The 23,494-nt window shown below is 35.4% G+C and overlaps 1 protein-coding gene across 1 annotated transcript in view; it reads right to left on the bottom strand.

The window, feature by feature from the left end:
- Positions 1-686: 686 nt before the first annotated feature.
- The window catches only part of LOC138755553 (trimeric intracellular cation channel type B-A-like), a 30,185-nt gene continuing 7,377 nt past the window's right edge, over positions 687-23,494 (bottom strand). The window contains exons 2-6 of the mRNA XM_069921749.1: positions 20,359-20,515; positions 8,419-8,603; positions 7,989-8,076; positions 5,794-5,911; positions 687-2,133 (exon numbers count right to left, since the gene is read on the bottom strand). Coding sequence (XP_069777850.1) covers positions 1,918-2,133; positions 5,794-5,911; positions 7,989-8,076; positions 8,419-8,603; positions 20,359-20,515 — 764 coding nt within the window. The 3' untranslated portion in view covers positions 687-1,917. The remainder of the gene's footprint in view (positions 2,134-5,793; positions 5,912-7,988; positions 8,077-8,418; positions 8,604-20,358; positions 20,516-23,494) is intronic.

The following is a 23,494-nucleotide window of genomic DNA, read 5'->3' on the forward strand; positions in this document are numbered from 1 at the left end:
TTCCACTGATAATTTTTTTTTGTAAATAGTGAACTGTAGAAAATTGGGACAATTTCACAGATTCTTAAAGGTGTTTCGTTGCAAAACCAGAACTTGCTTTTCCTCAGGAGATTCTGAGAGTGCAGAACTAGGATGATTTATTATCTTTTGACATCAGAGACTTGGATGTCCATTTAAGCCCAAAACGAGATGGGACGTCCTTGCTCAGATTTGTACATCTTTGGCATCCTCTGCCATGGGAGTGTGTTGATGCTCAGCCATCATCTCACAATCTTATCCACAATGGTTACAATCTTATTAATTATCAGATCAGACTTGCACGATTACTCTCATTTTTATTTCACATACTTGCAGCAGCATTTTGTAAAATTGATTCACAGGATATGGGCAACCTTTTTAAAGTGAGACCATCCTTAATTAACCTCTAGGTGGCAGCTTTAGGCCTTTATAAACTGGCACAATACATGAGGAAGTTATTCTTGTTTGATACAAGGTTCTGGAATTTCAAAATAGCAGCAAGGAAATGCATGTGGGCCTATCCACAGATGCTCCACAACTATCCTACCTCAGGTAGGGAAGCAAGAATCAATCATTGGTCATCCAAGACAAGTCAAGTGAAAGAAAGATGGGAAAGACAAGAGAGCAAAGATAAAGAGAGAAAAAAAATCAACAACACTAAACACAGCTTGAGAAAAGAAAATCATTTTATTTGTAATCATTTCAAAAATTCTGCACATTAATGACAGTTACATTTCAAATTACCATCTTCCCAGAAATTATAAAAGCGATGAATTCTGATAGCCTGTTCTTACCCAAATGACTGCCACATTTCCTCAAATTCATCAACCACTTATCTTGTTTAATTAAGGCAAGAGTGGTTCCTGAAAATATTTTATTGCGCATTTTAGCTCAGTCTTGAACAGCAACTTTGTATACTTCATATTAGAACATCTAATTAAGTCTGGAATTGATTCAGACATAAAAACAGAATGCTGGAAATGCCTGGTATGTCAGGCAATATTTTGAAGATATAAAAACAGAATTAATATTTCAGATCTGGTGAAAGAGTGTCAGTTTGAATTGCTAACACTGTTCCTTGCCTTGTGCTGCCAAGTATCTACAAAATTGTCTGTACTTGTTTCAGATTTCCATCATCTGCAGTTTTTGCCTTCAAAATATTGAGAAACTTTTTTTTTTAAATCATAGGTTTCTGAACAAGTACCATACATATTGCATAGAAATACACCAAGTTTTTTTCTAACCTTGTTTTGCTGTCACTGCTTTTAATAAAAACCTAACGACTGGTTTACAAAGTATTTTGTAAATTGGTACATTTTTTAAAAAGCACTATAAAAAATTGTGCTTGTTATCAGTGGTATAAATATGGTGAATCAACACCTGAAAGGGGTCAATTTCACTTCACACATGAGCAAAATAATGTCACGTGCAGAATGTACAATTTGAATATTTGCTGGCACTTTAACAATTTTAAATCAGGAATAGTTCTTACAAAAAGCTTTCCGTGAATTTATTACAATTTTAAACAATATATTAATCTTGGTATAAATACTAAATAGCTGCAATATTTACTTTACAGTAAATTAAGGACACTTCAATATTGTTCACAGGCATCAAATATACATCTTACTTAAACCCACAGAAATATCATATTGGAAACACCAACAAGAGTCAACCTTATTCCAACAAGTTTTTAGTCTTTTTTTTTTTAATTGCCTTCTACTTCAACTCTATCATTTATACCCAAGTAGATTTTACTTTGCAGATGACTTTTATTACACTTATTAGTACTTCTGCTTATGAATTGTTTCTTAATTTCAAAACTTATAAGAAAAGGCTTTCAATAGACAAAAGTCCAAAAGAAAATAAATTTTCTGGATTTTAAAACTGAGTAATTTCTTATTCAGACTTCTTCGTCTTCCTCTTTTTGATATTTTCATTTTCTTCAGAAGATGAGGGTGTAGGACACTTTTTCCCCTGTAACTCTTCATTAGAAGTTTCTGACTTAAAACTTTCTTCAGAGCAACTGGATTGCCAACTAAAAGCCATGTGGTGTAAGGCAGCTTCCATTGGTGCAAAAGGTGAATGATGAATGTTAAAGAGCACCATTGCAACCTAAAATACAAAGTGAGAGATTGGCCAAATTGCACGTGCTTGGTCAAAGTCAAAGGAACACAAGTGTTAAAAATAAAATATGGCACGCTGCAAAAGGATTCAGTGTTGTAGAACATTGATATTTGACTAACAGCAGTAGCAGCATATTCCAATAAAAATATCCTCAGAATGGAATGAGACTTTCTTCTTAAGCAGCAGTAACATTCCAATGCTCTTCTTGGATCATTCTGATTTCTTCTCATTATGCCTCAAGATTGCAGTTTTCTAATATTCCTCAAGTCTTGTAAACACAAGTTCTAAATATTGATGTTATTTCATTGTTAAGATCACAACATTAGGTATCAGTAGCTATATCTGGCATTTTAATGAAAGGCAAATTGGATACAATTTCTGAAAAAATACTATTGCCATAGCTTACAAATATTGCTGGGCAGAGAAAGAAAAAGCATGCTCATTATATTTACTGCTCAGCTATTAATGCACCAGCTAGTTGCACTCCTGACCCTGGTCATTACCAGAGTTAACTGTGCAATATTATTTTTATTGTAGATCTTTGTTTGGAGCTACTCCAGTTACTTTTATCAATTACTCAGTTTAACAATCATCAATGAAAAGATAAATTTGAGTCACATTTCCTAACCAAATTCATTGTACAAATATTTCCCACCTGTTGTGTAGATCAAAGGCTAGTAGAATAAAAGTCTCTCAATGAAACATTGCTAAAAACTCAAACAACTTGTAAATGATGAAAAGCCACTAACAAACAATTTATTTGGCCTCACTGTTCCTGAAACACACCTTTTGTTTTTAATATACAGGTTAGCTTTGTTTAATGTAATTATTGAACCTGGAAAGCAAATTTACTCATCTGTATCAGCAAATGAAAACCCTAGATTTCTATGAAACTAAGCACGAGAGGTCAGGTGCCTCAAAACTTCTCTCCATTCTTTCAGCAGAAATGTGCACTGCCACCCCAATGCACGAACAAAACCTTTAAATTATATAATGAACAAAAGCCTCAAGTTAAAAAAAAAAATCTTTGTAAGAATTCTGAAACAGTGCAAGATAAAATATACAATTGTACATTCAAAATACCAAGAGGAACAAGGAAATGAAAATACCTTGTATGCTGCTGAATAACTTGTGGATTTGTTGAACCAAATGGGAAAATACATGGAGGAAATGGACCCAGACTTTCTGAATCATATTTTCAATCCTTAAAAATGTCAAAAATTCTGAAGATTGAAAGTGTTTAAATCAAATACTTGGGTATTTAATCTTCCATAGGAACATAGGAAGTAGGAACAGGAGTAGGCCAAAAATGGCCCATCGAGCCTGCTCCGCCATTCAATACGATCATGGCTGATCTAATTTATGACCTAACTCCACCTACCTGCCTTCTCCCCATATCCCCCAATTCCAACCATAATCCCCACTCACAATGTGCTTCAATATTCATAATCCCCAATCACAATCATCCACAATATTTATTAGGATAAACAAAATTTAAGAGAATTACTTAAAATTTTAATTTACCCCTCATCATGAAGAAAGGTTGATTTTATTGTGCCTGGATTATGGTACAAGCACCAAGTTTTATTTGTAGCACCATATAATTATCTGGGAGGGAACAAAGTTATAGCATACATCAAAGCATGTGCATGTTTGTGTATCTGGGATATGTCAAATGTATACATTTATATTATGTTATATTAATATAAACCTAGTTTTCACCTTGGTTGATTGGATCCTCCTGCAAAACTTTCATTAAAATCATGCATTTCCATCTTGAGAAAATTACTCTAGCACAAAAGTTGCATTCCAACTACAAAGCCCTGCACGATAGCAGCATCAAATGATTCTTTTTGATTAGTTATTTAATCTCATTTAATCAATTGTCCTATTTTGACTGGAATCTCACTATTATCACTAAATTCCTTTTATTTGTATAGGAAGTAAATTTAACTTTCTTCCCATCACCCTAACATGCAATCAGGCTTTAATTAATTTGATTGCATTCAACCAACCGCATTTGAGATTAAATTTAAAAAAGCCAATGTAATTAGCTAAATGAAACAAATAATTCAATTTTTCCTTCCATGTTCAATTTTTGTCCTTTCAAAACAGCACTATACTTACAAGAAAAAAAAGCTAGTGCTTGACAGCATAATAGTAATTCCACTGGAACACCTATAGCAGCGATATTGTGGAACAAATCTCAAGCAAGTAGATCCAGTTTTTCCTATGTTATCCATTCAACGTTTAAGACTGATGTCTAAGTCAGTGAAAACATTATGGATCCAAAATAGCTTCCCATTTCAAAATCTCCAAATCAAATATATGCAAGTTTAATTTGAATTTCAAAATAGAATTAGATCACAAAAGATCACAGCAAGTGGTATTAAAAATATTTTTTTAATACAAATTTTATTTCTCCAAGTTACTTGAGAGTGGAGGTTATATGAATACAGAATATACAAAAGGCCCACCAAAGAGAGAATATCAAAGAAATTCTGGACAGGGGATCCTAACATTTACTGCAATTGAACCCTGTCGTTCAAGTTTAAAAAATGTGACAAAATATAATCTAAAAGGTCTACAGGTTACTGCAGTAGCCATTTTTACGTCACTACAGAAGTGGCATGATACTATTTTGCTCAAGCAACAATACAGATAAAGCTACTATGATCTCCTTGTTTTCTCAAGTACAATGACATGTTCAACAACAAACCATTTCTGTAGTCAATTGAATACTCCTTTGGCTTTTATAGAAGTGTGGCTTGTTTGGCATGGGACACAGACTTGGAATAGAATAGAATCCACTATTGTAAAATTCTGTTATTCACTATCTAACCATTTGGAAAACACACTGATTGGCATCTACCAGGTTACATTTGCTCCCTTCCAACATGCCAAGACCCTGGTTCCATGCTCCCATTCAACTCATTCGGAGCTATTCCCATGCTCTATTTAAACAGGCCTTGGTCACATTTTCCACTTTAAAGTTACCAGGCTCATTGAGAAATTAATTATAAAACTGCACTGCTTACAAAAAAAAGGACATTTACAAATTTGTTTGGGAATCGAATAAATGGGTTATTCAGCATGGCTGGGTGCAACCAAAGTCCCAAATGCGACAGAGTAATAGAATTTTACTTTAATCACAATAAAATTAATTATTTATCCAATTTAAAAGCAAACCATGGTTGCCTTGGAAAGAGATTTTTGTGTGCTCAATGTTTTCCAAGGCTAAAATGTTTCAATTATATTTCCTCTTCCTTGTTCCATCTCAACCACAATCATGGAAATAACAATTTTTATGCCAATGTCAAATCGTTGATAATTTTTCACTGTGCTAAGGAAAGATAAATTCAGTTGAATAATTCCAGTTGAATATTTATGGGGCAATTCAAAAGTATTTCAAATACCGGTATGACATCACATTCTGGTTATTTGTTTCTTGACCACCCCAAAACCCCAAGATCAAAAGATTTTTTTTTAAATACAAATCCTGGAAGCACAATGCAGAATTGCAATGAATTTACAAGTTCTGAAGAGAGAAATTTGCCTCAAATTATATGCAAGAAATCAACAACAGTTTTTATTGCCACATTTTTATTCTGCAATAGTAAAGCAATACATTTAATAATATTCACATACCTTTGTTGAAACTACAAACATAGTGTACAAAAAGATCAGGTTGTGTCTGGTAATAGACAGATAATTAATCTGTTGCAAAGTAAAGAGTACAGCACCAATCAGAGTTACCTTCGTTCCACTGAAAAAGAAATAGGATAATTAAAAAAAACATTAAAGTAAATGAATCCTTTCATAGTCAGTCTCTCTACAGACAAGCCACTCATAATTTTTCATTTGCCAAATTTTGTGACATTACAGCACCAGAAATTGAAGCTGAACAAGATCCTAGTTTTAACCAATATTCATAAACATGCATTTTGTCCAGCAGCTGTGGCCCTCAAATAACTTAGTAGGTTGAGAACAATTTTATGAGGCAGTGTGTAATAAAAATGATTAGTCTGCTAAACCACAAAAATCTAAATTAAACCTGATGTATCACTTTACTGCTACCTACTCTTTTAATCACTCTTAGTTACATTATCAAAATTTTCCCTTTCAATGTGAACAATGGAGATTTGGTTGGAAAAGAGGTATTCCTTCTCAAACAAAGTTTCTTACATATGTATGGAGTCATATTTCTCACTCTGATGTCCATAATACTGGAACGTATGCTAACCTTGGGAAAGTAATATTTGCAGAAGACCAGAACAGTGAAAAAGCCAAGGATGGGCATAATCAAGATAAATTGGCGCTCAATGTTAATCAAAAAAATGGCAGTAATCATTTTATTGGACACAGGATGATTTTCAAAAAAATATAGAAAGATTATAATCTAAATTAAGATATTTACAGTTTCCTTGAACATAGTATCATTAAAATGCTACCAAAAAGCATGCACAGGGAAAATCCTGTGTGATCCAAAATGTAAAATTAACCCTAGTTTCCAATATTAAATTCCGTCAAGAACAAACAAATAAATAGGTGCAGAATGTTCTAAACTCTTATTCAGTAGCAATCTTGCCCAAGTCTCATTTCTTAAATAAAATGCCAACTTATATTAATGAAGGATAAGCCCATTGAGACTTCTCAATTGAAGTACAAAATGATAGAAAATGTACACTTACTATATGAGCCAGCTGTGTCACTTCTAATTTCTAATATCCAGAATCTCTTCCAACTTCTAAGTTACATCAGGTTCTTGTGCATAGATGAAATAGTTAAATCCTGAGCAACAGTATTAAGTGAATGGATCAAAGGGACAGCAAAGATGTAAAAATGTAGGATCAAGCAATGAGTAATTGCAGAAATGGCCAAAACCTACACAGCTAGTAAGCAATAATAAGAACATCTTATGATGGTTATCGGGAACTTTGAAACTTAGAAGAAAGTTTTCTCTGATTTCAGATTTTTTTTAAGGTTCAGAATCACTTCTTTCACCATTTAATCTCTCCTGCTTTTCGTGTCCTTGTAGGCATAATCTTTTTTTGCCCCTTAGAATTTTAAGTCCTTTTATACAATTGTTTTCTGGTCCATTAAAAAAAACTTAAAATATGAACTCAGTTTCTCTAGCTGAAATGCTACCTAACCTGCTGAATATTCCAGCATTTTAAGTTTTTACTTCAGATTTCCAGTATCCATGGTATTTCATTCCATTGCAAATATTTACTATTTTTAAACTCAAAATTAGAAAAACAATGTCCAATTAGGCTTCAAACATTTGCTAATATATTTGCTGGTGGTTTGGCAAAAAATAACATTTAATGGAGGGGAAAGACCAGAGAAAAGCTAATTATTTTGAAAACTTATCTTGTTTATTTCTCCCTACAAGATGAAGAATGTTCTCCTTGTACAATGAAGAATGGGGACAAATTTATTATTTTCCTTCACCAGAAAGGAGAAAATAATTGCAATGTTATTAAAGATCTTTCTTATAATCAGTCTTGGCATTGTCTGGTTGTTTGATGAATTCAGGATGTTTTCACTGACACGTTAATCTTCATTATAATTGTTGAGAAATCCCACAAGCAATGACATTTCCAATATACTGTGCTGCCACAATTTACAGTGTTTGTGGGATAATACAATTGTTTTTCACAAATGAAATTAAAGAATCTATTGTTTCCTTCAAAGGATGAAAAAAAAACTAAATGTGACATTAAGATCAAAAGCAATATTTTTAGAAGACAGCTCAAAAATTGGAAACTGCTTGAAAAGGATTTTTTCATTTTTATATTAATTTCTAATAAATACAATGCAATTTTGAAACTATTACTTACTAGGACATATTTAACAACTCATTTCTCTCGGGTATCCAGACCCCACGCACCAGTTGTTCAAAGTTGGCTATCAACCCAGAACCAGCACCTAAGGACAGAGACTGCAAAGAATTAGCACTAACATTAGGGTATAAACACAATAATCAACTATAAAAGGAAGAGATGCAAAACACTGAACTCCATAACTTTATTTTACAGAATCACATACTCTTATCTGCACCCAATCTTATTCAATCATGCCATAAATCAAAAGGAAGAGAAATAAAAGCTGCTCACTTTTCTTCTGATTGCTAGCAAGGTAGCAGAGGTTAGTCAATGCCAGAAGAATAATGTAGCAATATAAATGAGTGTTTTCAGAACTGAGGGGAGAGAAGAAAATACCAAAAGCAAAAACAAAAATAAATAATGTATGAATGAAACTGCTTCTCACCTTTAGCCCATCCGACAGCAATTATAGCAAGCCACCCATCTCTGTAGCGGCTGTGTGCATCCACTACACCTCCAACAATTTTGCGGGCTCTTGTTACTTCTTTCATACCAGCTATGAATAATTTGGATGGTAAAAAGTTGCAGCATTTGTAGAACTTGTCATATGGACAGTAGAAAATCAAGTACCTAAAAATATAAAAAAATATAGTTTTTTGTTTAAACAGTAGACCAAACAAATCTGGAGTGTGTTTGATAATGAAAAAGTCTTCACTGCAAAATAAAAATCCAACACAATTACATTTTTCTGGGTTTATTCCCCCATTTATTTTCTTTCTTGAAAAGTTAATGCTCATGTCTCTGCTAATTTGCAGAGGACATTGAAACAGAGACTAGGTCATGTAAGAATTTCCAATTAAAGGCAATGAGCAACAACAGCAGTAGAACTGCTGCCAAGGGATTTTATGCCAGTAAAACCGCTACCAAGATACATTATGCCACGCCCCCAGCCCCCTATTTGCCACTGTCACACACTGAGATTCATTGATAAAATTCACAGATGAGAAATTTTGAAATTATTGGTCTGAACAGTTAGTTCTGTTACCAACTGCATGAACTGTCAACTAATCCAAAGAAAAAAGAGAATATGATGCATACACCAACAAATCCAGTTTCTACTGAAGTTACTTTATTATCTGCTCAAAACAAAGTTTCAGAAATAAGTAAGCTGAAATTAATTGTCCTAGAAAGCAGATTGATTTTATAGGTGAAAGGTTATCAACATATTTCATGGTAATTTTCAAAATGCCAGATCAGAGAGAATTATATTTGAAAATTCCTCTAAATTTGAAAGTTCACAAGTACTCTAAATTAACTTCTAGCAACCAAGTTTTTTTTTAAATGTTTCCTCACTGCAATGCAATGGTATTGAAAATTTCTAAATATACAATAAGTTTTGAGCGCAAGCAATAGTGTTTCTATCACGACTAAATTTGTATTTTATAGGGCTTTTCTTGCATAATAAAGTGTGCCTCTGGAATACAAAATGATTTATATTACAAGATGAAAAACCAATGGCTACAAAGTAACAGCAAACAAAACATCATTTTTTTTTTAAAAAGAACAGACCAAGTCCAATGTGATATTCCCTAGCACCCATTCCTCAGAAATCTATTTCAAACTGCAGATTATAATGAATCCCGGAAGCAAAAAAATACTTCAAACAACGTGGCTTCCCCTCCATCACCTTCAACTCAGCCATCACCTGCATATCCTCCATTACCCATACATCTGTCCTGGCCCTCTCCACGCGATACAAGGACAGGATTCCCATTGTCCTCGCGTACCACCCAATCAGCCTCTGCATCCAGCATATCATTCTCACACCACCAGACATCTTCCCTGCTCCTCCCCTCTCCACCTTCAGCAGGGACTGCTCCCTTTATGACTCCTGCATCCACTCCTCCCTTCCCACCAATTCCCCCTTTGCACCTACCTTTGTGTCCACAGGTGCTCCACTTGCACCAACACCTCCACCCTCATCCCCATTCAGGGTCTCAAATGGTCCTTCCAAGTAAAGCAGCACTTGTGAATCTGTAGGGGTCATCTACTGCATCCTGTGCTTCCATTGTAGTCTCCTTCAAAGCAGAGACTGGACGCAGCCTGGGAGATTGCTTCATCGAGCTCGTCAGCTCTGTCTGCCACAATAGCTGGATTCTCACAGTGGTTACACATTTCAATTCCCTTCACCATTCCCATGCCAACATGCCTATCCATTGTCTCAATGCACTGCTCAATGGAGGAACAGTACCTCATATCTTATCAGATGATATTAATGTTAAATTCTCTGGTTTCCATTAGTGACCCCTCCTTTCCCCCCTCCCCATTTTTGCCCATGACTCCTTTCCTCTAGCTTTTTGTCTGTTGGTCTGTACTCCTCCCCCTACCGTTTCTTTTAAGACTCAGGCCCTAAATGTCAGTTAGGCCTGAAATGTCGGTTATATATCTCTATGATTGACGCTGCGAGACCAGAGTTCAATCACAGCAACAAAAAAAAAATTATTTCTTCATGAAATAACTCAAATAAAAAGTTTGCCTGTTGGTACTAAAGTAGAAGGGTTAGTATAATGTACAGCATAGTATGGCCCCTTTGGTCTATGATGTTGTGCCAAATTATAGAAACCTGCTCCACAATTTAACCTTTCCCTCCCTCAGCCCATAATCCTCCATTTATCATATATTTATATGCCCATCTAAAAGTCTTTTAATTGTTCCTATTGTACCAGCCTCCACCATCACCCCCAGCAATGTCATCCAGGCAATCTATGTAAAAACTAACCTCTGACATATCCCCAAAACAGGTACACGATCCTTCATCCAGACTTCTAAAATCTAGAAAGCTCCAAATTCCGGTTAAGTGGGGAGAGAGGTGTCTGGCGCTTGGGGGAGGCGGCCAGGCGGCTGAGGGATCGGCACTTGGGGGAGGCGACCGAGGGACCAGCACTTGGGTGAGGCTGCAGCACAATTCGGGTGGCCTTTCCGAAATCTGGAAAAATCTGAAATTTGAAACACATCGTCTCCCAAGGATTCCGGATAAAGGATCATATGCCTGTACTTTCATCTACTCACTTAAACACATGTCCTTTGGTGTTGCCCATTGCCACCCTGGGCAAAACATCCTGGTTGTCCACTATGATTTTCATAGTCTTGTATACCTCTATTAAGTCACCTCTCATCCTCCATCACTCCAGAGAGCAAAGCCTAACTTGCTCAGTTTTTCTTCATAACACTTTCTCCAATCCAGGCAGCATCCTGGTAATTCTCTTCTGCACTCTCTCAAAGCTTCATATCCTTCCTATGATGAGGTGACCAGGTCTGATACAATACTGTAAATATGGTCTGAACAGTTTTAGGGCTGCAACATAACCTCACAGCTCTTAAACTCAATCCAACTAATCAAGACCTTCTTTACGACCCTATCAATTTGCAACCTTGAGCAATTTATGGACTTGGATCCCAAGATCCCTCTGTTCCTCAACACCAGTGGTTTTCAAACTTTTTCTTTCCACTCACATACCACCTTAATTATTCCCCATATCATAGGTGCTCTGTGATTAGTAAGGGATTATTTAAAGTGGTATGTGAGTGGGGAAAAAAGGTTAAGAATCACTGCTCTAGACCCAATTGTTATGGAAATATTTTGCTTGAGAAAAATTGTCATTGGCCCATTTCCTTTGAGTTATGAAAATGTGTACATAACAAATCAATTAGGTATGATTAAAAAGAGATTTTCAAAGTTTTTTTCCTTTCACCTCATATACCACCTTAAGTAATCCCTTACAAATCACGGAACACCTATGGCACAGAGATTACTTAAGATGGTATGTGTGTAGAAAGAAAATGTTTGAAAACCACTGTTCTACACTGTTGAAAACCCTGCCATAAACCATGTATCCCACCATAACTCTTCATCTTCCAAAATGACCTCGTGCCACTCAAATACCTCAATTAACCTACACCCTTATATGCTTTTTACAGACAGGAGGAAACTGGATGGCCCGGAGGAAACTCATGCAGACACGGAGAAAACATACAAACTCCTTACAGACAGCATCAGATTCGAAACTGGGTCGCAGGGGCAGTAATAGTGTTGCACTAACTGTGCAGTAGCCATTTGATCTCACTGAATGTTCAGAAACAGAACATGGCAGTTATGTTGGCTTTTTTTTTTAAAAAAAAAGGATGCCAATATTAAAGCAAATCAAATGAATAAGAGCAGTGAAAAATATAACAGGCAAGATTCGGAACAGAAATTTGTCAAAGTTAGTAATTATTCACTGAAGAGGTAATAAAAAGGCTTCCTTTTTCAAGAAAGGCAGCAAAAAAAAGTCTGGTAATTTTACACTAGGAATCTAACATCAGTTATAGGGAAGGTATTGGAAAACATTTAAGGGACAGGATAAATTATCACTTGGAAAGGCAGAGATGAATCAGAGATGGCCAGCATTGCTTTATCAAGGCCAGATCCAATCTAACCTATCTGACAGAATTTTTTGATGAGGTATTTAATTGTATTGAGGGAAGTGTACTGGATGTTCTTTACATGGACCTCAAAGCCTTTAACCAAGTCCTGCCTGGATGGCTGATCTAAAACACTAGGGCCGACAGGATCCACAGCAAATTGGTAAATTGGATCCAAAATTGTCTCAGCAATTGGGAGGCAAAAAGTTGCAGCAGAGAGTTGTTTTGGAGATTTCTTCACCCAACAGATAAAGAGTTTTCCTTTTTTTCTCATGTATACCATTCATACTCGAGAATTGATCACTTTTTTATTGATTCACGTTTTATTCCACTTGTAACTGCTTGTAAGTATGACATTATAGCCATTTCGGATCACTCTCCATTACAACTCTCTCTTAAATTCAAAGACTCTGTTTCTACTATTAAGCACTGGCGTTTTGATGTTACATTATTGCAAGATTTAGACTTTGTTAAATTTATGAAAGAACAAATTAACTTTTTCTTTTCAACAAATTACACTACGGAAATTTCTTATGGAATATTGTGGGATACATTCAAGGCTTATATTCGTGGTCAAATTATTTCTTACTCACTAGCTTTGAAGAAATGCATCAAAAACAAGATTCATCTATTGGTTGAGAAGATTAAAGACATTGATAAGAAATATGTGACTGATCCTACTGAAGAACTTTACAAACAAAGAATTGAACTGCAGATGGAATATAATTTGTTACTTACATCTTCGATTGAAAACCAGCTAATTAGATCTAAATCTGATTTTTATGTGCATAGTGAGAAATCGGGTAAACTGTTGGCTAATCATCTGAAGAATATTTCAGCTAGACGCCAAATTGTGGAGATTCGCAAACAGAATGGAGAACTGACTGTTAACCAGGAAGAGATAAATCAATCTTTCCAAAATTTTTATACATCCTTATATAGTACAGAATCCCCTCAAGACCTTAGTAATATGTTTAATTTTTTAGAACATTTGAAATTCCCAAAAGTATTACCTCAAGATAACTTAGAATTAAGTAAACCCATTACAGATTCGGAGATCAATAATACTATTTTCTCACTGAACTCGGGGAAAGCACCAGGTCCCGATGGATATTCTGTGGAATTTTATAAAGCTTTTTCTTCTACTCTCTCTCCCTGACTGATTAAGATGTTTGATGAATCTATCACATTGGGTAAACTACCACAATCATTTTACAGAGCTACGATTTCTCTAATCTTGAAAAAAAATAAAGACCCGACCGAATGTTCTTCTTATAGACCTATTTCTTTGTTGAATGTTGATTCTAAGATCTTCTCTAAAATTCTAGCAACAAGGCTAGAGAAGATATTACCATATATTATCTCTGAAGACCAGACTGGATTCATTAAAAATCGTTATTCCTCCTTTAATATTAGAAGATTGATGAATATTATTTACACTCCTTCACATAAATCTTCAGAATGTGTTATTTCACTAGATGCTGAGAAGGCCTTCGATAGAGTAGAATGGCCTTATTTATTTACAGTTCTTGAAAAATTTAATTTTAGTCCGATATTTATATCTTGGATTAAACTTCTTTATAATTCCCCAGTTGCCTCGGTTTTTACTAATACCCAAAGATCGCCATATTTTCGATTATTTCGGGGCACCAGGCAAGGGTGCCCCCTTAGCCCTCTATTATTTAACTTAGCTTTAGAACCTTTGGCAATTGCTATCAGAGAAGCACCCAATATTACTGGTATTATTCATTGCAGGGATATTCATAAAGTATCACTATATGCAGATGATTTATTGTTATATATTTATTGTTATATATTTCCAATCCTGAAAATTCTATTCCTGCAGTTTTATCTTTATTAGCCCAATTTAGTAATTTTTCGGGATATAAACTGAATTTAAATAAAAGTGAATTATTCCCTTTTAATGGATGGGTCCCTATTTATGATAGTTTACCTTTTAAAATAGCTAGAGACCATTTTATATATTTAGGGATTAAGATTACTAAAAAACAAAGATTTGTTTAGGACTAATTTTTTCCCTCTATTGGACCTGATCGGCAGTTTACTTACCAATTGGTCACCATTATCCCTATCCATGATAGGCCGAATTAATGCTATTAAGATGATGATCTTACCTAAATTTTTATATATATTCCAAGCTATACCTATTTTTGTTCCTAAATCTTTTTTTGATAAGGTCGATTCTAAATTGTCCTCGTATATCTGGCAAAACAAGAATCCTAGATTGGGGAAAAAATATTTACAGAAATCTAAACTAGAGGGAGGGTTGGCATTACCCAACTTTAGAATTTATTACTGGGCAATTAATATTAGTTACTTAAGGTATTGGTTGAATTATTCAGAATTATCTCTAAATCCCCATTGGGTAAATTTAGAAATTAAACCGATACAAAATTTTTCAATTAGCTCTATTTTGGGAGCTGCTCTCCCTTTTACTCTTACTAAATTATATAAACAAATTGATAATCCAATGGCTAAACATACACTACGTATATGGTTTCAATTCCGGAGATTTTTTGGCCTAAGTCATTTTATCTTGGAAACTCCTATTGTACTAAATTTCCTTTTTCATCCCTCTCTAATTGATCAAGCTTATTTACTCTGGAAAGTTAAAGGTATAACATGCTTTTCGGATTTATTCTTGGATAACTCTTTCATGTCATTTGAACAATTATCCATGAAATATGATTTACCTCGATCTCATTTCTTTCGATATTTGCAGATTAGGAGTTTCTTAGTTTCGACTTTACCCTCTTTTCCCAATCGGGAGACTACAACTGTTTTAGAGGATATACTATATTCAAAATTCCCTCCAAAAGGTGTGATATCTAAATTATATAATATAATTACAAAAATAAATTCTGGGACTTTTGAAAAGTTTAAAAATGATTAGGAAAGAGAACTCAACCTTCATATTTCTAATGAAAATTGGAATAAAATTCTGCGACTGGTAAACTCTACTTCACTATGTGCAAAACATTCACTAATACAGTTTAAAGTTGTTCATAGAGCTCATATGTCTAAAGATAAACTCCATCGCTTTTATTCTCATATCGATCCTATATGTGATAAATGTCAATTGGAAATAGCTTCCCTTACACATATGTTTTGGTCCTGTCCCTCTTTACAGAATTATTGGAAGGAAATTTTTTCCATTATATCTACTGTTTTGAATATTGATTTACAACCACATCCCATTACTGCAATTTTTGGATTACCTATGATATTTATCTCTCCCTGCGGATCGTATGATTGCTTTTCTTACACTAATGGCTAGAAGATCTATACTATTAAATTGGAAAGAGGTAAATCCTCCCACTGTTTTCCAATGGTTTACCCAAACTATACTATGTTTAAATTTAGAGAAAATTAGAAACTCTGTCTATGAATCCCCTTCTAAGTTTGAGTTAACCTGGCGACCATTTATTCAATATTTTCATTTGTGGTGAGTTGATCTGGCTCTGTTTTCTTTCTTATGATTATGTATGATAATTGGGCTGTAAGATGAGATCGGAGTGATCGGCTTGGTTTAGCTATATCTGTAGGTTTTTTTTTTAAAGTTTTTTTTAAAAGTTTTTTTTAATTCAGATTTGTTTTTTCTTTTTTGGGGTTTTTTTTTCTCTTTTTTCATATATTGTTATTAATTATATCTTTTTTTTAGAGATAGTTCACACCCTAAACTGATCAAATTTTTTTTTTTATGATATATTTTTATTCTGTAATATTATTGTTTAATATCTCTGTATTAATTCATTACTTACTATGTATTTTTTTTTATATCTCTTTGAACTGTATGTGTTTATAAATTATAATAATAATAAAAAGATTGAAAAAGAAAAGAGAGTTGTTTTGTGTCTGGATGCCTTTGACCAGTGATATTCCACAGTGATCAATAAGTTCATAAATGACAAAGATTGATGGAGTCCTTTATAGTGTGGAGTATACTTAGGCCAACGTGATAATAATGTGTTAGTGAAATGGACTGAAAAATGGCAGATACAGGTTAAGCTAAACAAATGGGAAGTGATGCATGTTAGGAGTACTATCAAGGCCAAGACATACACCATCAATGATAGGGTCCCAATTCCCAAGGAGTACTGAGGAACAAGGGGACTTTAGTGTACAGATCCAGAGGTCCTTGAAGAAGCACTCGTCATTACTAGCCAGGGAAATTAATGCAAAAGCAGAGAGGTTATGCTCCAACTTTAAAAAAAAAAATTGGTCAGACCTCAGCTGGAGTGCAGCATGCAGTTCTGATCACAATAAAAAAAGTGTGGTAGTACTGCAGAGGTGGCACCGGAGATTCACCAGGATGACGCCTGGTGAACATTTTGGTTATAAGGAGTGACTGGAGAGGCTGAGTCTACTTCCCCAAGAGCAGAGAGGTTAAGAAAGGCAGATACTAGAAGTTACTTAAGTTTGGGCCAGGCTGCTAAGGGATGCTATCTCATGGTCAAACAAGTGAACAAGCCAAAAGATGATAATGCAAATCCACTCCATTTACACGGAGCACCAATGTCTCAACAATAAGCCAAATTCAACAACAACAAACCCAAATTTATTTGGGGATTCCTGGATTTTTTTTAAAATATTCATTAAAATTACACAAGAAACATTGAAGAAAATTCAGGTGCACAATATTAATGAAATTGCAAAGAAATTTAGGTAAGACCAGGAAACATTAGTGGTGAACTCATGATTGCTGGACTGAGATATGCATCACCAATCAATATCTTCAAGAGATTTTTAAGAAAAGGAAGCCAGCATGAAAGAAAATTGTTATGATTAAAAACTACTGTGGATTTTGAGTAAGTGTTAGCGGACACAACAAACAGCTGTTAAAAGTTTTCAACAAACGACAGCTCACATTTTTAGGAAGATTAAAAAAGAGTGAATGAAAATGTGGATCAATTTCAATTCCTTCCTTTGTGAGTTTTTAGGTTTACATTTCCATGGAGATGAAGAGGAACCACTTTTCCCAGAAAGTAATGAATCTGTGGAAGCAGTAGAGGCTAATCATTAAATATATTGAAGACACAGATTTTTGCAGAGTAAGTGAATTAAAGGCTATGGGGTAAAAGGCAGAGCAGAATCCTCAGCTGATCAGCCACAATCTTATTGAATGGTCGAACAGGGTCAAAGGGCCAGATAGCCTATTCTTGCTCCTATTTTCTAACCATATAACCACTTACAGCACAGAACAGGCCAGTTCGGCCCTACTAGTCCATGCCGTAACAAATCTCCACCCTCCTAGTCCCACTGACCAGCACCCGGTCCATATCCCTCCAGTCCTCTCCTCTCCATGTAACTATCCAGTCTATCCTTAAATGTAACCAATGATCCCGCCTCAACTACATCTGCCGGAAGCTAATTCTACATCCCTACCACCCTTTGGGTAAAGAAATTTCCCCTCATGTTCCCCTTATAATTTTCCCCCTTCAATCTTAAACCATACCCTCTAGTTTGAATCTCCTCCACTCTTAATTGAAAAAGCCTATCCACGTTTACTCTGTCTGTCCCTTTTAAAATCAAACACCTCTATCAAGTCCCTCCTCAATTTTCTACGCTCCAGAGAAAAAAGCCCTAGTCTGCACAACCTTTCCCTGTAACTCAAACCTTGAAATCCTGTCAACATTCTCGTGAACCTTCTCTGCACTCTCTCTATTTTGTTTATATCTTTCCTATAATTTGGTGACCAAAACTGTACACAGTACTCCAAATTTGGCCTCACCAATGCCTTGTACAATTTCATCATAACCTCCCTACTCTTGAATTCAATACTCCGATTTATGAAGGCCAACATTCCAAATGCCTTCTTCACCACATCATCTACCTGAGTATCAACCCTGAGGGTACTATTTACTACAACTCCTAAATCCCTTTGTTGCTCTGCACATCTCAATAGCCAACCTATTTAGATTTGCCTTTCCAAAATGTAACACCTCACACTTATCTGTATTAAATTCCATCAGCCATTTCCCAGCCCACACCTCCAGCCTTCCTAAATCACCTTTTAATCTACGGTAATCTTCCTCACTGTCCACAACACCACCAATCTTTGTATCATCCGCAAACTTGCTTATCCAATTCTCCACCCCTACATCCAGATCATTAATATATGTAACAAATAATAGTGGACCCAGGACCGATCCCTGAGGAACTCCACTAGTTACCGGCCTCCAATTGGACAAACAATTTTCCACCACTACTCTCTGACACCTCCCATCCAACCATTGCTGAATCCATTGCACTACCTCCTTATTTATACCTAAAGCCTCTATCTTTTTTCCTAACCTCCTGTGGGGAACTTTGTCAAAAGCTTTACTAAAGTCTAAATAGACAACATCCACAGCTTTCCCTTCATCAACCTTTTTTGTAAGCCCCTCAAAAAACTCAATTAGGTTTGTCAAGCATGATCTACCCCTGACAAAACCATGCTGATTACTCCCTATCAATCCCTGTACCTCCAAATATTTGTAAATACCATCCCTCAGAACATTTTCCATCAACTTACCCACCACAGACGTCAGACTCATGGGCCTGTAATTCCCAGGTTTACATTTGGACCCTTTCTTAAACAGCGGAACCACATGCGCCACCCTCCAATCCTTTGGCACTACCCCCGTGACCAGTGAATACTAAATATCTCTGTTAATGGCCCCTCTATCTGTCCACAAGCCTCCCTGAGTGTCCTTGGGAATATTTTGTCCGGTCCCAGAGATTTATCCACCTTTATCTTTTTCAACACAGCCATCACTACCTCCTCGGTTATCCTTATATGCTTCATGACCTCCCCACTATTTTTCTTTACTTCAACTGGTTCAATATTTTTTTCCCTAGTGAATACCGAGGCAAAGAAATCATTCAAAATTTCCCCCATTTCTTCTGACTTCTCACTCAGCCTACCCTCGCTATCTACAAGGGGTCCAATTTTATCCCTCACTAATCTTTTACTTTTAATGTATCTATGGAAACCCTTTGGATTTATTTTTACTCTGTCTGCCAAAGCCTCTGTGCCTTTTTTTGGCCTTTCTAATTTCTTTCTTAAGATTCCTTCTACACTCCTTGTAGTCCTCCTTCAAATTCTCAGCTCCCTGCTCTTTATACCTCTTGTACACCTCCCTTTTTCTCCTAACCAAATTTCCAATATTCCTCGAAAACCAAGCCTCCCTATGACTTCCAGCCTTTCCTTTGATCCTCACTGGGACATATCTACTCTGTACCCGCAAAATTTCTTTTTTGAATATCCTCCATTTTTCATTTACATCCTTACCTGAAAATATCCTGTCCCACTCAATACTCCCCAAATCCCTTCTTATACCTTCGAAATTTGCTCTTCTCCAATCCAGAACCTCAACTTTAGGCCCCTCCTTGCTCTTCACTAAAACTACCCGAAAACTAACAGAGTTATGATCACTAGACCCAATTTGTTCTCCAACATTAATGTGCATTTGTACCAGAAATTGCTTATGTGAACCCATTAATGTAGGTATGCCTTCCTAATCCTATGTATTGTAATATTGTGTTGAAAAACTGGCAAATTCAAAGCAATTTAATTCTCAAATGTGTTTTAAGCCACAACACACAAGGAAAGTAATCACTGTAAAGTGTTAGTATCTGCACACTATATGACTCAAAACTATTTTCAACAATGCTTGTGGGGGTAACTATTAAGCCACAAGTTTACTAACAAAAGTGAAACGAGACCCAAGGAGAATTTTTAAAAAAAGCATCACATGAGAACACAAATTATGCCACCAGAAAAACTCACAGAAGTATAATCTCAATCTTTAAAATATAATCTGCAAAGAATGGCTGATAACAGAAATTAAATAACAATGAACAAAACAAGGCTTTATTTAAATTGGTCAAAGTAATTGATACATTTATCTTTCTCACTTACCAAATTACAGAAGCCAGTATTATATTTCTATTATTTGTGAAAGGTTCAATAGGAGGTTTACCGAGAAGCAAAGATGCCAGAATTGTTCCACCAAAGCAGCAAAGCATACCACTAAACCAACATGCAATTGGACTGCGATGTGCCACATCGATTGCACCTGCAACACAGAAAATTAAAACAATTGTTATGGGAAAACTTTGAACAGCAAAACCAATTTTCATTATATTAATGTCTACAATCATGAACAATTGCAATAAAATCCATAAATTTGAAATCATTGACATCTACACATACAAATTGTACAAGTGTAGTGTGTTGGCATTAGGAGTAACAAAGAAAGTTATTATTTAGTCCAAGAATTAGATTTTTTTTTAAAAAAGCCACAAGATGTCCATGATAGTGAATAGAAATTTCCACTTCTGTAATTGAGCATCAATGTCTACTCTGTTTCAATAACACTCAATTTCTGCACCAAAAAACAAACAAATGCTATATTTCCAACAGCTAATGCACCCGAATAAATATTGATTTTTGGGGGGGAATTGTGTGCAATAACGGTACCAAAGTTTATTTCATTTATCAACCTTATAACCGATAACTTCCAAACAATACCAAAATGAAATCTAAACCAAATTTTAAAAATAGAGGCTGGTTCATCTTAATTCTGTGTATATATTTTTTTTCTTGTAACAAAATATATTTCCTGATTTAACATTTTAATGTTGAATATTAACATTTCCCTTTCAAGTTTATTTTTATAAAAATATATTCCATCAAAAATAAGAATCTCAGATAAAACATGAACATTGAATGTTTACAATTACATTTAACAAGGGCAATTTTTTTCTTCCTCAATTCCATTGAGGATAGTTTTTCATCCTCCAGATGAAGAAGGTTGTGCCGAGACATGCTGTGACCAACTCTATACAGTTTGCAAACTTCACGTTATTCTATTTCTGTGCATGCACACTTAATATAAAGCAATCAGGCAATGATCAGCCATGGTCACAGTATAATGTTCAATTTGAAATAATGCAATTGTTATTTTCCACCCAAATAGACAAATAAATTCAAGATGTCTTATTTTGTTAAGCCAGGTCATGAGTCACATTTAGAAGTTATTTTCACTTTATTATTAGGAAAAGAAAAGTATCAGAAAATCTTATAAGCTTAGTTTAAAGGCATCATTAGCCTTTTTCATTTTTGCATCTTTTCTTGCAAGGGGTAAGGATTGTTGTCATGAAATAGCAACATTTTTAAGCAGTGGATGCAACAGAAAACACAATTCTTATGCCCTTTGTTTTGTTTATATCACCTAACCTCAAAATATTCTAACTTTTGAATTTTAACTCTTCAGATTGGTTCATGCTCATTAGGTTATTGAGAAGTTACTTCTGCATCCAAGTTTTAGGGTCTCAGTTCTGAGCATTTTGACACGGTTTACAAATTGCTACATTATGACAATCCTGCTGATGCCACTATTGAGCTTGATTAATCACGCGAAGCAAGTCAGTGCTGTTTGCTAGCATAAAGACACTTCCCACTGTACTGTGAAGTCTAAATTAATTGGAAAAGAATAAATATTATTGGTCTTTAATAATTTTTAAGTCATTTTTGAAAATCTGCATCTTCAACAAGATGAGGACTACTACCCATGGTTAAATTAAAAAGTTAAAGATGGTCTTAAACTTAAGGAGTCAGTACGTATTTTCACAAAAGTGGATGATAAAACAAAGGACAGCAAAGAATGACTAACAGATTAAAACCAAAAATTAGACTACAGGTAGTCCTCAATTTACAACTGGAATTGGGACTAAAGGATTGGTCATAACTCGGATTTGCATGTCTTAACAAGGTATTAAATCAATTGTGAACCTTTAATGAAGAATCTCAGCATATATATATATATACAGTATTTTTTTTAAATTTCAGTCATGTGTGGGTGGACGTAACTCGCGTAGTTTGCAAGTTGATATCATAACCTGTATACAATAAAGCTAGCCACAAGTATAAAAACAACAGCAATAAATTTGATACACGTTTCTTTAAAAACTGTTGGTACTACAGAAAGCGGGATCTGGGAGTTAATAAAGGAAAATAAAGAGATGACAAATTAGTTAAACAGTGATTTTGCTCAGTCTTCACTATCAAGGATAGAAATTACATCACCTTGGTAACAACAGCAAATTAAGAATTTGGATGCTGAAGTGTATTCGTCATCCATCTGTGTCAGACCACACGCCCACCCACACACACCCACACCCACACCCACCCACACCCACCCACACCCACACCCACCCACACCCACCCACACCCACCCACACCCACCCACACCCACCCACACCCACCCACACCCACCCACACCCACCCACACCCACCCACACCCAGAGTACAACTCCAAATATCCAAAATGGTCGAATGAGGCCCATTTTGGATTTTTTAAACTTTCAGAAAACCAGTCAAAAACAGCCCAGTAGCAATAGGAAATCACTTGTAATAGTCTTCATACAACAACATAAAACAACAAGGCTTATTCTCACCAAAAAACAAATGCTGGCCACTGCTGATCACCGACACTTCCCCACCGAGGCCCCACTTGTGCTGGGAACTCAAGGGTCCCAATCATGCCTGGGAGCTTGAGATCCACTATAGTTGGCGCCGCGGACCCCGAGAGAGTGTGTGTGTGGGCTTACAAACCCAGAAGACCCTAAAACCCAGCAGCAATAGAAATTCACTAAGATAAATGGTTAGTTAAACAAAAGTTGCTTTTAATTTTCTTTAAACACCAAAACAAGATCAGAATCAAACTTTAACTTATTACTTTTAACTTAACCCCCTTCTAATTCTAAGTGCACATGTAGGTAATGTGTACAAGTTCAGAAAAGTTATTTGATTCACAGTCCAATCTCACTTCTTACTCCTCTAAGTTCACCAGTATCAGGCAATTCTTATACTGCACACAGAATTTAACATGTATGAATTTTCACCAAGCTCTGGTACTTAAATAGTTACTGCTCAGGAAGGTTCTTGTCAGTTTCAGAGAGAGGTTCCTGGTTTGTTGGACACACACAAACAGATTCCTTCCGATCAGCCACTTCAGTGTCTTGCCAAAGAAATTTGCCCCATCAAAGTTTTC

This window comes from Narcine bancroftii, chromosome 1, assembly GCF_036971445.1.
Source record: "Narcine bancroftii isolate sNarBan1 chromosome 1, sNarBan1.hap1, whole genome shotgun sequence".
Taxonomy (NCBI): domain Eukaryota; kingdom Metazoa; phylum Chordata; class Chondrichthyes; order Torpediniformes; family Narcinidae; genus Narcine; species Narcine bancroftii.